At 38.5% G+C, this 18,518-nt stretch overlaps 1 protein-coding gene across 1 annotated transcript; it reads left to right on the forward strand.

Moving 5' to 3' along the window:
* Nucleotides 1-5,276: 5,276 nt before the first annotated feature.
* On the forward strand, nt 5,277-17,929 carry LOC110467099 (mitochondrial amidoxime-reducing component 1-like). The gene is made up of 7 exons (XM_021524014.1): nt 5,277-5,807; nt 6,826-7,002; nt 7,240-7,414; nt 12,845-12,985; nt 13,206-13,267; nt 13,938-14,012; nt 17,449-17,929. The coding sequence occupies exons 1-7, from the start codon at nt 5,575-5,577 to the stop codon at nt 17,558-17,560; spliced, it is 975 nt and encodes a 324-aa protein (XP_021379689.1). The 5' UTR covers nt 5,277-5,574; the 3' UTR covers nt 17,561-17,929.
* The last annotated feature ends 589 nt before the right edge of the window (nt 17,930-18,518 follow it).

Genomic DNA, 18,518 nt, shown 5'->3' on the forward strand with positions numbered 1-18,518 from the left:
TCTTATTGTTTTGTTTGTATTTTTAAAAGTTTTATATATGAACCTTTTTTATCGGGTTAACTTGGACTTTTGTCTTCCAACGGGTCTTATGTATATACATGACCCATTTTAATAAAATATTTAAAATTTCATTTAAAATTTAGCTAGCTAACATAAAATGTTCTCTTAGCTGATAGTATACATACTAATATATAAAGTTAGTGGCGTCATAAAGTGTTAAATGTAACCCTTACTTGTAATTGATGATAATACCAGTACATATATGTTAACAAGGTAAGCAATGACAAGATGGAAGTATAGCTGTTCACTGAATAACTTCATGTTAATTGAAAATAATATAGTAACTTACGGATCCTCAATCTGATTAAAATCCTATCCTAGTTCTCTACGTATCGCGTGATACGTAGGATAGGATTTTAATCGGATTGACTGTAAGCAAACTTGTTTTCCGACAAAAATATAGCAATGATGAATTATTTCTGAGAAGAAAACCATATCTTATGGAACTTTAAAGAAGAGATAATAAACAGGATTAGACAAGTTTATGTCGAGGATTCGTCAGTTTAAAAAAGATGACTGAGCTGCCTGTTCAATGGTAGTACCCTAGAAAAGTTGCACAACAAATATATCCCAAACGAAGTTAAGGAGAGGGCCGTGTGTGCGATCAATCTCTGTTTTGCCTGCAGAGCGACAGTAATCAGAGAAAGACGTGTAAAGGCATTACCAAGAATAAGGAGCACTAATCATTTGACAAAAAATCGAAGAGAACTCCGTGGATTATCAAAAGACGTATGTCCCCATACCACTAGAAGGTTCACCTCATGGAAGAGGTTATACAAGTGTCTTTCTTTGTGTACAGTCGAGGATTCCAAGAAACTTGATTGGCACATGTATCATCACTGCCTAACAAATTACAGGTCCTTTAAGGTTTGGTTTAGTATTGTTTAACGTCCTATCAACAGCTATGGTCATTTAAAGGGTCTGGTCGGGGGGAAAATGTCATATTTTCTAAAATGGCATACACATGTTTAAAATACCTTCTTATGAAATATACCGATTCAAATTTTGCTGAAATTCACTCCCTAAGAGTTAAAATTATAATTATATTAAAGAAATCCTAAATCGTCACCTGACAGTCTAAAACTCTCAATTGACCCAGATCAGTGATGTAATTTTACCGCACGCGCTTCATCAACAAGGCCAAATGTAAACATCGCGGCGAAAGAAAAAGATGCATGCAAAAGTCATGACAGGCACAGAGTATCAATACCGTTATATATAACAACAACATATAGGTAGGAATACTACACTTGTATCATACATGACCTTTGAAAACAATTATTTACGTATGGTATTGCTGTCTTGTCCGCTAGTTGAGTCCGACATGGCACATGACGGCGTGCTATTGTTGTTATCTTCACTGCCTCACTTTCGAAACAACCACGTGACATATATAAATAGATCTGCGCTAAATTTACGGGGGGCTTCCCCAAGATTTCAGTGGTCAAAACTGGACATTGCAAGCAGAACTTGACCATCATATTGCCGTGGTATAACTTTTGGAAGGCCAGAGAACGCATTTAGACCCATTTATTTTGTATTTTTTTCCCCGACCAGCCCCTTTAAGATATGGTCCGATAACAATAAAAAAATAAATAAAAAAAAACGGACATAGAAGCTACGGTTCCCGCAGCTAATGTCCTATGTACTATTACTTTATAAAAAAAAGACGTGTTCACAGTTGTTGACACGACAAGAAATTTAATTGATACATGTTTAATCACAACATAACGGGATAAATTTGACTGGTCTGACGTTGTTTATAATCGAATCTTTCTCAATTTTATGTAAATACCCATAAATATCCTTAGATTTAGCATATTTGATTTTCAGGCTAATCGTAAAACAAGGAACAAGATGGCTTCCATGAGGCAATCTTTTGTTTTGACAGTTGAATTTGTTACCGCTTGTTAAGGCAATTACAAGACATGAAAAGACGAGTACAAACATGCTACCAGTATTGACTCTAGGATTTTGCGCCGCCCCTAGGTCATAACATGGAAAAGTTTCACATTATATTCATGCGACCGAGATTGGTAAAGAGGTCCGGTCCTTCCACTAATATAGGTACTAATTCCCTGGGACATGACATGGAAACAGATGAGATTTCTATTCCGTAACCATATTTACAATAGGGGAGCGTAAAGAGACATATACATGTATATGTATGCTACCTTGCACGATTGTCCCTGGGGTTATTACTTGGCAACAGTTGACATACCCGCCATGTAACCGGTTTGTTCTTGTGATGAAATTGAGTCATGCTGCCAGTGTTAACAAAAGAAACAGGTGAAGCTATACAGGCCCCACAGGCATGTTTGTATCACAACGTAAATCATATCATTAAAAGAAACTTCAAATACGTTCCCCAATCCAATGATATTTTTGTAACGCTCTCTGAAGATTAATCCATATCACGAAGCCTAATTGGCCCGTTTCGCTCAACAACGTTACAACTCACATGTGTGACTTTCAAAGCGGGTCAAGGTCAAATTCATCCAAATAAATTTGATGACTATCAAGTTAAAGGTGGAGGCTAGATAGCACTCTACTCATTATGGATCTTTGTTGGAATATTTCAACTTATTACTGTACTTATCCAACTACAGCCCCCACCACTCTTAATAGAGATATTTCGTAGCAGTTGTTTTTCCAAATATTTGGCTCTTGGGACCAATGCCTTTTTGTTATTCAGCAGTTTTGACCCCTTCAAATCTTAAAAGTTGGTCAAAGTGATTCGTACGAACAAATTGATTTCCATTTACTCCAGCATGATACTGGTGAAATACCCGGCCCCGGCTCCCCCTTTTGGCGGCGGACTGACCTTTTCCGGGCCGGCCCGAAATGGTCTGATCCCTGGTGATGACAAATGTATGAATCCACAGGGGGCTTGCTCATTATTACCTAATTTGGCGTCCCACCTGCAAGGGGGATACGAGAGGTCCAACGTCAAAAAATAAATGTAGGGACGCACAATATCTAGTCTTCAGACATTGTACCTACAGTACAGTACTTCATGTAATAGTTTGTCGTACAAAAGAACAAATAACACCATAACATCGTTGCTGTTTAATTAATGAGTTACGCATGGCATCACTAAGTTGCTAAACAAACGGATAAGTTCAAATCAGTGCGACACCCAAGGCCACTAGCTATATAGTCTCGCGTTTTATAATTCTTGACTAATTCACTAGTGTAGACAATGATATATCTGAAATGTCCACGCTGATTAACTCATGTAAGGGCGTGCATATTACCAACAGTGGTACATTTGCTAAGCTATCTGGTTAAAATGGTACAACTTAGGAGGCACATACGCGTCACCTTTAAATTTAATTTAAAATTATCATACTTGTAAGTACAGCATATCATCTCGTACGTACAACTTATTACTACGTACACAATAGTATGCTGTGTGAAGATACTTTCTTGTACGTACACGATGGTAAGCTATAAGTACCACAATGAGATATTATGTTTTTTTCTTCTTGTTAATTAAACATAAAAACAATCCTCAGAACACGGGAAATCGCTTCTGAGACGTTCTAGAAAACACATTTTTTTGGGGGGAGATCCCCCAAACCCCCCTTACGGCAGGGGGAAGACCCCCTCCCGTACCGTCCCTCTCCTCGCGCTACGCGATCGGGGTGCTGCCTTAGGCAGCACACCGTTGACTATTGAGAAAAATTTCTCGCCCCCCCCCCCCCTTTTAGGAAATCCTGGATCCGCCCCTGATATCTAAACCACTTAGTTATTCAGTTTATGTCGTTTACATTTGAACCACGTGTCCGTCCAAGTGGGTTAAGATGATTTATAGGAATCAAAGCGATAGCCCTTAATCCAATAATGCTATTGACTACCTTTTGGTTATTCAGGCACGCATTTTTTTAAGGTAAATGGTACCACTGTAACAGTTATAATCGGAAAAGAAGAGTTCCAATCGGAGTTTGTTTTACTTTAAGTATTCTCGCTTCTATATAGAAGATGAATCAACCCAAAATGAGTTTTTCTCGCTTAGAGTAACTTCCTAAACACTGTCTTTGCACGCCATAAAATTGGACACTTATTATTTTGATGTTTTGCCGTCATAATTCCTAGGTGGCAACATTGATAAGGCGTAACTTTTGCAATGTAATGGTCGTGAGTGTGACCCCTGCAGTTTTTGTGTTTTCTGTTTTTCAAACATTCAAATTTTTGATCGACTATAATTCTGTAAAATGCATCGCAAGATCGTTGATGTGCTTTGTATAGCATACTTCTTTTGAAAGGGACTAAAACAAATACTTCATAAATAAAGTTGTAATAATCAAATTAAACTTATTGACGAAAGTCGGACGGTCGACAGACGCCACATTATCGCACAAACTCAGTCGGCCGCTAAGCTGAACGTCATAATCACAAGCTTTCTGGTTCTTCAGAAGAAGTCGTTTTAGAAAAAAAGGTGACACTGGACGCCGGGCAGCGTCAAGGTACTTTCGGCCAGGAGGGCCGGGGAAAGGTGGACTTGAAGGCAAAGACGACATATCTCAGTTACCCACCACATTTGTTCTGAGTTATTCTTTGACGTGCGACATACCTTAACCAACTTGTCCCCATAGGAAAGTATTATTGGAGTAACAGAAGGTTAACAATTGATACGTGACGTCCGTGAACCTGGGCCTGATAACGTCAGTAGGTCACCTCAACCAGTACACCAGTAGACTGACTAGCCAGCACTGACGGACTTTTGGGTGAGTATGAATGCAATTTTATCAGTAAGGCAATTTATTTTCTTTCAATACGGCTAAACCATATTATTACTAAAGTATTCGTGAAATACTAGGTACTTCTAAGCAAAGTGCATTGATGGGCACAGTCCTGGCCTGCCGGCCAAACTTACTTACTCAATATATTTGAACTTTTTGATGGTTTTGCATTTTAAATTGTCCAATATAGACAGTCGTTTTAGCCATATTAGTACGGACAACAGACATTCACAACAACAATCCCGCTATGAAAATGTGGTTCAAACAGTAACTGACGCAACCTTGTTATATACTTCTACCAAGTGAAATACACGACTTCTCGGATTAGACATCATTAAAATGTACACGTGTTGCCGTCAAGTCCTGAACGAGTTATCAAAACATCCGGTTACCTTCCCACCAAAACGGAACATTTTATAAAACATTCTCCAGGACGGTGGATATCAGTAACCCTGGTTCCCTTTATCTCATTTAAAGTACTACAGCCCTAGTGTATACAGGGCACTGGTAGTCTACCTTGTCGATGTGAAACAAAATACACATAGATGTATGTGTGTGAGGCCTATACATGGCCTATAGTATGAATGTTTCACAGTGAGCACGATCACTTTAAACTCTCTTGGTATAAAAGGTTACGTGGGTAACAAGAAGAATCATTGACACGGAAGTGAAACATAAAAAGCAGATGAACAACCCTCAGTATTTCGTCACAAACACGTTTCACTCCCCATGAGTCAAGGTCATTACTATCCTTTTCTGGTAGGTTACGATGTTGTCCCTCCTTGAAGATGATGCGACGACGACGTTTGTTAGTCTGATCGGCGCCTCCGTGCTGAAGTATGGCTTCACCTCGTGGCTAGCTCTAAATCGACCAAAGGTATACGAGAAGGTCGGAAGAGTGTCAAGTCTGCAACTTTACCCGGTGAAATCATGCCGGGGTCTGGACGTCAAAACAGCCGAATGTACATTAACAGGATTGCGTCAGTATGGCGTCACGGACAGGTTTGTATAGCCAGCACCCCTCTCCCTTCACACTCCCCATCGTCCCCACTGTCCCCACTCTAACCCCGCCCCGTCGGGGATGAGTCACACCTGTGTGGCTGAACACTTCGTTAACCTGAATCGTGTCCTGGTATCGTACTAGTACTGGTATATGTTGTTACACATTTTAACACGCATGACCTATATAGATTGTCTGTTGCTATATGACGGGTAGTGTACAGATTGGTTAGTTTGAATTTTAACTGGAGACGTTTATAAGACTGCATGGTTTTATACGTGTCTCGTTTAATGTCTCAACATGATTAAAGATTAGTAATGTTCACAGATCAACTACTGAATATCGCAGTGTCAACAAAGCCGTGATTCGAATTCAAAATCGATAAAAACTGGGACAAGATATGAACAAAGGAAAGATGAGACTCATACAATACACGATTTTCGGTTATTCCTGTATTTTTTTTTATTTTTTTGAAGTAATAATCAATCAAAAGTTGATGCAATGATTTAACATGGGAAACGTTTGTGAAAATGTCAGGTAGAAGGTACATCCTGCTGTCCACTGCGCCGATTGCGGTGGTACATAGCTAAATATATTATTTCGGTTATCTTGTCTTAGGTAACCAATGGTTGTAACCCGGTATCCGATTGACTCAAAATCTTTCCTTTCTAAACTTGATGTTTTCAATGCCCTTGTCAACAGTTCACCCGAGACGGAGGACAGGTTTCATCAAAATGACTGACCTCTTGTGCTCACCATGACCAAAGTCTAAACAAACATTTTAGTATGTGTATTACGTTTTTCGCGCGTCGGGTGACAGCATCAAAAGGTTGCGCAACCTTGTTGTCCAGCGTGACGTCATTTACGTAATTTAATTGCAGTTACATTTTCGTTTTCATACTTTAAAAAATTAATAAATTGAGAAAACTTCCCATTCGATACGGATTATATTTCACAAATATTTCAATAAAACACTGAATACCATGCCTTAACAATGATTTATCTTTCCCCACCCCCCAGGCACTGGATTCTAAGTTCCAGAGAAAACACTTGGATCAATGCTAACAAGGAGCCGAAGCTTTTACTTGTGACCGTGAAGTTGCACGATGATAAGGTGGAGATGACCGCCCCAGGGATGGAACCGCTCATGGTACCCATCACTCCCAAACTCGACCAAGCAATGGTCCGCCATATTGGGTATGACTCGCTGACGTATTACTGAACCAATCATTTCTGATCCAAAACTTTGACCTCGCCATTCTAAAAATGACGCTCGCACCGCGAAAACATTCTGAAAATGAGGTCTTTGATAAACAAATTCTTAAAGACTCAGAATTAAAATAAGATGCACAAAGCAGAGTATAAGTGTACTTTGACATTTAAGCACGATCTCTATTAAAGTGTTTTGTGATCTTAATGAATATTTCGTTTAAGGACTGGCCCGCTAGCCATAGACACGTTGGATTGCGGTGACGAGGCTGCGGCCTGGTTTGCCAAACATACGGGGCGGCAGGGGGTCCGACTTAACTACTCTCATCCTGAACTGGCAAAACGGGAATCGATCAGTTTCAAGTACCCATGGGAACACTATGCGCTGCCCGGAGACCAGGTAAGGTAGAAGATTAGAGGAATGGTCGGGGTTGAAACAGGTCAAAGGCTGTATGTTATTAGGTATCATCACCAAGAGGCCGGCCAGGTATCTCCTATGCTACTTCAGGTTAAAAAGTGAAGATGAGATAACGTTGGTTACACAGTATCACAAATAACAGCGATAAGCGTCACCGTTTGTGATACTACAGGTTACATAGCAACACCGTTTGTGATACTACAGGTTTTATAGTGTCACCGTTTGTGATACTAAATATCATAAAGCGTCACCTTTTGTGATACTACAGGTTACATAGCGTCACCGTTTGTGATACTACATATTACATAATGTCACCTTTTGTGATACTAAAGATTACAAAGCGTCACCTTTTGTGATACTACATGTTACATAGCGTCACCATTTGTCATACTACAGGTAACATAGTGTCATCTATTGTGATACTACAGGATACATTGTGTCACCATTTGTGATACTACAGGTAACATAGCGTCACCGTTTGTGATATTACAGATTACAAAGTATCACCGCTTGTGATACTACAGGTTACATAGCGTCACCGTTTGTGATACTACATATTACATAATGTCACCTTTTGTGATACTAAAGATTACAAAGCGTCACCTTTTGTGATACTACATGTTACATAGCGTCACCATTTGTCATACTACAGGTAACATAGTGTCATCTATTGTGATACTACAGGATACATTGTGTCACCATTTGTGATACTACAGGTAACATAGCGTCACCGTTTGTGATATTACAGATTACATAGCGTCCCCGTTTGTGATACTACAGGTTAATAGCGTCACCGTTTGTGATACTACAGGTTACATAGCGTCACCGTTTGTGATACTACAGATTTCATAGCGTCACCGTTTGTGATACTCCAGATTACATAGTGTCACCGTTTGTGAAACTACAGATTACATAGCGTCACCGTTTGTGATACTACAGGTTACAAAGGGCTACCGTTTGTGAAACTACAGATTACATTGTGTCACCATTTGTGATACTACTTTGTGATACTACAGGTTACATAACGTCACCGTTTGTGAAACTACAGGTTACATAGTGTCACCATTTGTGATACTACAGGTTACATAGTGTCACCTTTTGTGATATTACAGGTTACATAGTGTCACCGTTTGTGATACTACAGGTAACATAGCGTCACCGTTTGTGATACTAAAGATTACAAAACGTCACCGTTTGTGATACTACAGGTTACATAACGTCACCGTTTGTGAAACTACAATACTACAGGTTACATAGCGTCACCGTTTGTGAAACTACAGGTTACATAGCGTCACCGTTTGTGAAACTACAGGTTACATAGCGTCACCGTTTGTGATACTACAGGATACATAGCGTCACCGTTTGTGAAACTACAGGATACATAGCGTCACCGTTTGTGAAACTACAGGATACATAGCGTCACCGTTTGTGATACTTCAGGTTACAAAGTGCCCCCGTTTGTGATATTACAGGTTACATAGCGTCATCTTGTGTGATACTACAGGTTACATAGTGTCACAGTTTGTGATACTACAGGTTACATAGCCTTACCGTTTGTGATACTACAGGTTACATAACGTCACCGTTTGTGATACTACAGGATACATAGCGTCACCGTTTGTGAAACTACAGGATACATAGCGTCACCGTTTGTGATATTACAGGTTACATAGCGTCATCTTGTGTGATACTACAGGTTACATAGTGTCACAGTTTGTGATACTACAGGTTACATAGCCTTACCGTTTGGGATACTACAGGTTACATAACGTCACCGTTTGTGAAACTACAATACTACAGGTTACATAGCGTCACCGTTTGTGATACTACAGGATACATAGCGTCACCGTTTGTGAAACTACAGGATACATAGCGTCACCGTTTGTGAAACTACAGGATACATAGCGTCACCGTTTGTGATATTACAGGTTACATAGTGTCACCGTTTGTGATACTACAGGTAACATAGCGTCACCATTTGTGATATTACAGGTTACATAGTGTCACCGTTTGTGATATTACAGATTACATAGCGTCCCCGTTTGTGATACTACAGGTTAATAGCGTCACCGTTTGTGATACTACAGGTTAATAGCGTCACCGTTTGTGATACTACAGGTTACATAGCGTCACCGTTTGTGATACTACAGGTTACATAGCCTTACCGTTTGTGATACTACAGGTTACATAACGTCACCGTTTGTGAAACTACAGGATACATAGCGTCACCGTTTGTGATACTACAGGTTACAAAGTGTCACCGCTTGTGATATTACAGGTTACATAGCGTCATCTTGTGTGATACTACAGGTTACATAGTGTCACAGTTTGTGATACTACAGGTTACATAGCGTCACCGTTTGTGATACTACAGGTTACATAGCGTCACCGTTTATGATACTACAGGTTACAAAGTGTCACCGTTTGTGATGCTACAGGTTACATAGCGTCACCGTTTGTGATACTACAGGTTACATAGTGTCACTATTTGTGATATTACAGGTTACATAGTGTCACCGCTTGTGATACTACAGGTTACATAATGTCACCATTTGTGATATTACAGGTTACATAGCGTCACCGTTTGTGTTACTACAGGATACATAGCGTCACCGTTTGTGATACTACAGGATACATAGTGTCACCGTTTGTGATACAACAGGATACATAGTGTCACCGTTTGTGATACTACAGGTTACATAATGTCACCATTTGTGATATTACAGGTTACATAGTGTCACCGTTTGTGATATTACAGGTTACATAGTGGCACCGTTTGTGATATTACAGATACTACAGGTAACATAGCGTCACCGTTTGTGATACTGCAGGATACATAGTGTCACCTTTTGTGATACTACAGGTTACAAAGGGGTACCGTTTGTGAAACATACTACAGGTTACATAGCGTCACCGTTTGTGATATTACAGATTACATAGCGTCACCGTTTGTGATACTACAGATTACATAGCGTCACCGTTTGTGATACTACAGGATACATAGCGTCACCGCTTGTGATACTACAGGTTACATAGCCTCACCGTTTGTGATATTACAGGTTACATAGCGTCACCGTTTGTGTTACTACAGGATACATAGCGTCACCGTTTGTGATACTACAGGGTACATAGTGTCACCGTTTGTGATACTACAGATTACATTGTGTCAACGTTTATGATACTACAGATTACATAGCGTCACCGTTTGTGATATTACAGATTACATAGCGTCACCGTTTGTGATATTACAGATTACATAGCGTCACCGTTTGTGATACTACAGATTACATAGTGTCACTGTATGTGATATTACAGATTACATAGTGTCACCGTTTGTGATATTACAGATTACAAAGTGTCACCGTTTGTGATACTACAGGTTACATAATGTCACCATTTGTGATATTACAGGTTACATAGCGTCACCGTTTGTGATACTACAGATTACATAGTGTCGCTGTTTGTGATATTACAGATTACATAGTGTCACCGTTTGTGATACTGCAGATTACATAGTGTCACCGTTTGTGATACTACAGGTTACATAATGTCACCATTTGTGATATTACAGGTTACATAGTGTCACCGCTTGTGATACTACAGGTTACATAATGTCACCATTTGTGATATTACAGGTTACATAGTGTCACCTTTTGTGATATTACAGGTTACATAGCGTCATCTTGTGTCATACTACAGGTTACATAGTGTCACAGTTTGTGATACTACAGGTTACATAGCATCACCGTTTGTGATACTACAGGTTACATAGTGTCGCCGTTTGTGATACTACAGATTACATTGTGTCACCGTTTATGATACTACAGATTACATAGCGTCACCGTTTGTGATACTACAGGATACATAGCGTCACCGCTTGTGATACTACAGGATACAAAGGGGTACCGTTTGTGAAACTACAGATTACATTGTGTCACCATTTGTGATGCTACAGGTAACATAGCGTCACCGTTTGTGATACTGCAGGATACATAGTGTCACCGTTTGTGAAACTACAGGTAACATAGCGTCACCGTTTGTGATATTACAGGTTACATAGTGGCACCGTTTGTGATATTACAGATACTACAGGTAACATAGCGTCACCGTTTGTGATACTAAAGATTACAAAACGTCACCGTTTGTGATACTACAGGTTACATAGTGTCACCGTTTGTGATACTACAGATTACATTGTGTCACCGTTTATGATACTACAGATTACATAGCGTCACCGTTTGTGAAACTACAGGTTACATAGTGTCACTTATTGTGATACTACAGGTTACATAGCGTCACCGTTTGTGATACTACAGGATAATTGGCCTCAACGATTGTGATACTACAGGTTACAAAGTGTCAACGTTTGTGATATTACAGGTTACATAGCGTCACCGTTTGTGAAACTACAGGTTACATAGCGTCACCGTTTGTGATATTATAGGTTATATAGCGTCACCATTTGTGATACTACAGGTTACATAGTGTCACCGCTTGTGATACTACAGGTTACAAAGTGTCAACGTTTGTGATATTACAGATTACAAAGTGTCACCGTTTGTGATACTACAGATTACATAGCGTCACCGTTTGTGATATTACAGGTTTCATAGTGTCACCGTTTGTGATATTACAGGTTACATAGTGTCACCGTTTGTGATACTACAGGTTACATAGTGTCACCGTTTGTGAAACTACAGGTTACATAGTGTCACCGTTTGTGATATTACAGGTTGCATAGCGTCACCGTTTGTGATACTACAGGATACATAGCGTCAACGTTTGTGATACTACAGGTTACATAGTGTCACCGTTTGTGATACTACAGGTTTCATAGCGTCACCTATTGTGATACTAAAGGTTGGATAGTGTCACGTTTTGTGATACTACAAGTTGCATAGCGTCACTTTTAGTAATACTACAGGTTGCGTAGCATCACTTTTTGTAATACTACAGGTTGCATAGTGTCACGTTTTTGATACTGCCAGTTGCAGATCTTGTAAACCCAAACGTCCACTCCATATACATGCATTTGCTATGTGCATCGATAATGGTCCCTTTGATTTTGAGGATGCCGGTTTCAAATAGGTGCCATCTATGATACCATAGCTTAATTAGTAGTTGTAATGCCGATAATATAGCGGTATCTTCTGTGATACTTCAGGTAGATATAAATGTATCCTACCACTGTGTTCGCACGTGTCAATCTGATTATGACCCGATAACACAGCTTATACCATATGACATGGTATTTTGAAGTGTTTCAAATAGTAAGATTACCCCGTGTGTTTTACATAATTAAACTTATTTTTCACCTTTGCGTCGACACCTCTGATAACATCACATTCCAATAGGTGTATATTTGCCATCTGTATTATCATTTTTTTCATGAAAATATTTTCCACCTGACAGATGGCTTTTTCGAACTACTGTTCCTACATGATGATGACGAACGAAAGCATTGTCGCACTGAACGCTGAACTAGACAGACCAGCGGCCATCAATAACTTCCGCCCAAGCATCATGATGGAGGGATCGCCAGCCTTTGAAGAGGTTGGATTTATCAAATGCATTTTTATCTTACATTTATCAATGCAAAATTGAAGGAAAATAATTTGAATTATTTCTATAGACAGCACGCACTCGTTGAGTGATGTTTTTTTGCGATACCTCCGTTCCAAGCAACATATTTACAGATATATTAGCACGATATTTGGGACTCTGTTTATTTATATATCATTATTTAATGTGTGCTTTGTTTTACACACTGTAGGACAAGTGGGAAGCTGTGAAGATTGGCTCGGTCTCCTTCAGGATGATAGACATGTGTTCCAGGTCAGTGTCTCATTTGTATTACAGCAATGATCAGCTAGTCTTTGTCAATGTCCTTAGAAACATTAACATACAGCATTGCAGTTTATTGTCAATGTAAGGATGAAACATTCATATACAGAATTACAAACATGGTCAATATGTTATTCATGATACATTAAGTAACAATAAATAGCAATGTACTAACGAAACACTTGCATACCATATGTGATAAAAGTATGATCCGTTGAAGGATCATTGCTTGTGTTTTGATAATATTTTGTTATAATGTTCCCACTGGTAGGATTCAGTCATATTTTTTTCAGAATGAGATACCTTAATAATTGCCATATAAATAAAGCATGTAAGTCAATCATATAGATCCAACACATACAACAGTCATCAAACTTATAAATAAATCATGTAGGCCTAATCCGTCTTTTCGTATTGCAGAGTTATCTGCCCTTGAGAGCAGGTATTGATTGTTAGGTCATTTGTTTGTGAGAGTAACGTCATCAATTTTTGAGAAAACGACGTAATTTTCTCACACAAACCAATGACGTAACAATCATACCTGCTCACAAGAGAAGATAACTCTGCAATACGCAAAGACGGAATATATCAGTATACACCAACCACACAACCATTGATGAGTTGAAACTAGATACTGATTTTTTTCATAAATATTTTGTAGATGCAATCAGATCAACGTTGTAGAAAAGGAGGGAAGACACTCGAAGGACAAGGAGCCGTTTGCTACACTAAGAAGGTAAGTAACGATAACGTTGTTATTTTATGATCATCTTATTTACCCTGTTGCTGTATTTCTGGAATTTCATCGTTTTGGTATTCGGTATCAGTGTTGAGGCCTTGATCAAAATGAATATATGATCCAGTGTATGTTAACTTTATCTGAATCTCTGCATTGATGAACTAAAGTTTTTGATTGTGCTCCCTTTATGTTTCTGCTGTTGACTAGTAGTCCCTAAACACTCATTCTAGCACAGTTTCCACGAAAATGTAGTTTCAAAATATATTTGTTGTAGCTTAAAGTTGTATATTTGAAGTGTTTTGAAGGATTTTAATGACACCTTCCCCCTTTTGCTCTATTTCTACGTATGGTTCCAGATCACTTTTTTGTATTCTTTTGATCATTGTTACCAGTGAGGAGTCCTAAATTACCAAAATAGCCACAGGGAGCAGCAAATGTTTACTTAGTTTGGATGTTTGTATTGATTTGTTATATTTTTGGAAAGCTGCTTCCATAGTTCTTATAGTGATGATATTCCGTCTTTGCGTATTGCAGAGTTATCTTCTTGGGAGCAGGTATTGATTGTTACGTCATTGGTTTGTGTGATAAAATTACGTCGTTTTCTCAAAAATTGATGACGTTACTCTCACAAACAAGTGACGTATCAATCAATACCTGCTCCCAAGAGAAGATAACTCTGCAATACACAAAGACGGAATACCTCGTTCGTGTGAACAAGGTTTAAGGTGGCTCGACACATCGTCATCAGCGTCCATTTTCGTGACATACTTCGGGAAAAAGTACAGCTAGGACTCAATCCTCTTAATCCCAATCTCCATGTACACCGTGTCGTCATTTCCGTATTGCGTATCGGGCATTCAATATCGTAGTGCAAATTATAGTAACCCCTGCTGGGCCGTTTTCGTTTAAACGGTCAAACCGATCGGACCACTGTTGTTCGTTTATTAAATAAGGTCGGACCTAGTAATCTGATGCTGCTTTCAGGCGGGTCTTGAGAAAGCCTTGCAAGGCATGCATACACATTTGCAGGTCCGCCAGGATTTACCCCCGAAATTGTTACATTTATAAACGGTCAAACCGGTTGCTCCGCATAAACGAACAGGCCCCGGTAAACAATAGTACACGTGCGTGCCGATGATATGTCAACACCCGATATCAAGATTTTACCTGGAAATGTATACTCACACGTACTTCAGGAATAAAGCTTTCCAATTCATAGACATAAACAGACTCACGGGAAGACAGTGACATCAGACCAGACGACCTCAAGAAGGTCATATAGGAAACACATGGAATGCGGACGTACCAACCTCACATGTGCATATCGCGTGTTTACACGAGTTCATAAGCTCGAGGTCGTTACGATTTTCGCTGTTGAGGGAGTTTCGCTCTGTCGATTAAATCGTGTTTACAAATGTAGTCTACTAGCTTACTCTGTGAAAATAATATTTTGTAAAATATCAAGATACCTATGAAATGCATGTGTGAGAGCACGTGAGAACGGTATACGATGCGATAGCCTCTGGACTGACACGTAATTATAAATATACCGTGAGTTAGCGGACTGTGGAATGATGTCCAAAGTGTACATGACTGAGGGTAATTTGGTTCCATTAAAGAACAATAAATTGATAATTTTGATATCATATTTTTGATTTATTTCCATCATTTTTGTTATATGTAAACAGAGACATCTGTTATTGTGTAAATGTCACCCCTCTGCAAAAAGTTCCGATTTTTTCAAGGAAGATAACTCTCACCCGGATCAAAGTGATTGTAAAATGTAAAATAATTTAATTATAAAACCATTGTGTATATTTTGTTCAATTTCCCACTCTATATGTATAGAACTTTGTGTCCCGGGTGCTTTTAGCTTGTAGATAATCACTTTTATCCGTACAAATTCAATAAAAAACACTTTGTGTAACATGTGTTACATATTTTGCGATAAATAAAATATCTGTAGGGTTAATTAGAAATGCTTCTATGCATTTTATTATTGTTGTTATTGTTCCGAACAATGCCACACACAAAACAAAAACGGAAAATATTAGAATTGACGAAAATTCAATTTTTTGGTATTTTTTTTCAAAAAATTCCCCAAACTATCGGAATGTTTAGATTTTCATAAAATCAACTCGACATAGTTGCATAACAATTATATGAAAGTTTCAACGAATTTTGCTGGTTAATTGCGAAAGTGTGGAGCCACCTTAATAGGAATTAATAGGAAATGTAATGGACGCAGTCATTGGGTGCCTCTATATCCATATCTTATAACAATACAATGGACATATATCGGCAAACAAAAAGGTTCTTGAAAGGGTTCATTCTGGGAGGTCATTTATATATATATATTACAAACAATATTGGACCCAATACACTTTCCATAGGGATGCCACTGACTACCGGATGTTCTGTCGGTGAATTTCCATTGACCAATACCAACTGACAACTTGGTTACTTATACCATAACATCTGAGCTTTCCAAATTATCTTTTCAATGTGGTACATTGTTGAACGCTTTCATAAAAGCCATGTAAATGCTATCTATCTCGCCTTCCCGATCCAGTTCTTGTTCAATCTTCCAGCACCATTAAACGTCGCAGTACCGTAGATCTTTTGGCGATGAATGCAAATTGTTTGTTGCTGAACAGATTGTCTTTCTCCATAGGTTTGACAAGAGCATCTAGAACTATCCTTTCAAGAGTTATCCCACAATTCTGGTAAAGCTCACTGGTCGATACTTTCCCTGGATCTGATTTTGATCCTTTTTTAAATATATCTGTTATGCTCACTTCCTTCCCTATCGTTGGTACAAGCCGAATGAAGGTCTTTCATAACCTTAGGATACTGATCTTGACCTTGTGATTTGCTGCCACCAAGCTTTGTCAACGGTTTACCTAGACTTTCTTCTGAGCATTGTATTTCTTTAAATGCTTGTTCAATACGTTTTCTCTCCATTGTTTTACATCGTTGTATAGAGCTTCCCCAACGAGTGATTGTTGGTTATCATGCTTATCTTACTCTCGTTAGTTAATGTTCAAATTGTATAAAGACACGAGGTTTACAGAGTGACTGTTACATTTGGCAAATTAAGTAACGAGAGTAAGATACCCATCATAACCAACCATCACTCGTCGGAAAGCTCTACAAACATACAGTAGCGTCAATACTACAATGCTAGCAGATACATTTTACGGTAATATTATGAAGCCTATCCATTAGTTTAAACAATTATTGATGCATATTCAAAAACAACGCATTCTCAGACAGACGAGAGTGTGGAGAAACTTGATGTGATGATATAAGTACTATTATTCGGAGACTGTTTTACCAGTCAGGCATTTTTAAACATTCTCCACGCTTTCAAAATTGTTCTAAAATCTAAAATGTTCTTTTATATAACTGACGGATAATTTTCGCTCAACAGGATCCGAAGTTTTCCGAAGTATGGTATAAAACCCTGTATTGGTATCTACTTGGCCTTGGACGTGGCAGGAACAATCAGTGTTGGCGATGATATTTATGCCATCCGGAAGTAGACACAGGAAAGTGACGATACATTCAAAACGTTCCCATCAGGAAAATCTTCGCCAATATGATGCTTTCGATAAAGAATATGAAAAAAAATGTTGTTTCGTGATTTTTGTGTATGTTTACGTAATGATACATCGTATATACTTGTGAAGATGATAAATGACACTGCCGTATTATTTGAAGGATCCTTTAGCATCATAAAGAAAGGAAAAAGATTTTATATTTTAACGAAGTCTTTTTGCACCCATTACTTTCACATTAAAACAAAGATATTTGAAAATGTGTTCAAGCTGATTTCTGTATACGAGGTATGTATTATTCTGATTTTCTTGTTTTTATAAATTACAAATGTTTAATTAAACACTCAAGAGAACAACATGAGGCTCATTGCGTTTTGAAATCATTCAAAGTGCCAGGATTATCGACTGTAAGCTGTACCAGGTCATTAAGATTCTTTGTGTGGCTACATAATGTTAACATGGGGTTAATTGAGTGTTCATCAAAGATAGAAAAATACGAAATAGTCCAATACTCTTATAAATGATTCTGTTTCTGGACTAGTTCACATTCATGTCAGCCTGGGCCATGATATCTACAAACAATAAGATGACAGTGATAAAAATACCTGTCCAATGATATGGGCTTTAGAGAGTATTTGAAATTAACCTTCCTATAAAACGAAACATTCAGAATGTCGGAAGTAAATGTACCTTTTGTATGGACGCATTGGAATTTCAGGACATATTTAAGAGTTGTCTCTCTTTATCTAGACAATTTGCTTCCCATTGAAAATCATGATCACATTATTTGTGTACATTAACTTCTACGTGTATCACTTTGCAGAATACACAGTTTGGTCATCATGATTTTTAACACAGTAAATATTACCCCGATATGTCAGTCTAGCAGTCAGTGAATTCCTCTATATAGTTACATGTACATTTTTGTCGGGCCGAATAGAGC

The sequence above is a fragment of the Mizuhopecten yessoensis genome, unplaced genomic scaffold (genome assembly GCF_002113885.1).
Source record: "Mizuhopecten yessoensis strain PY_sf001 unplaced genomic scaffold, ASM211388v2 scaffold11159, whole genome shotgun sequence".
Lineage (NCBI taxonomy): Eukaryota > Metazoa > Mollusca > Bivalvia > Pectinida > Pectinidae > Mizuhopecten > Mizuhopecten yessoensis.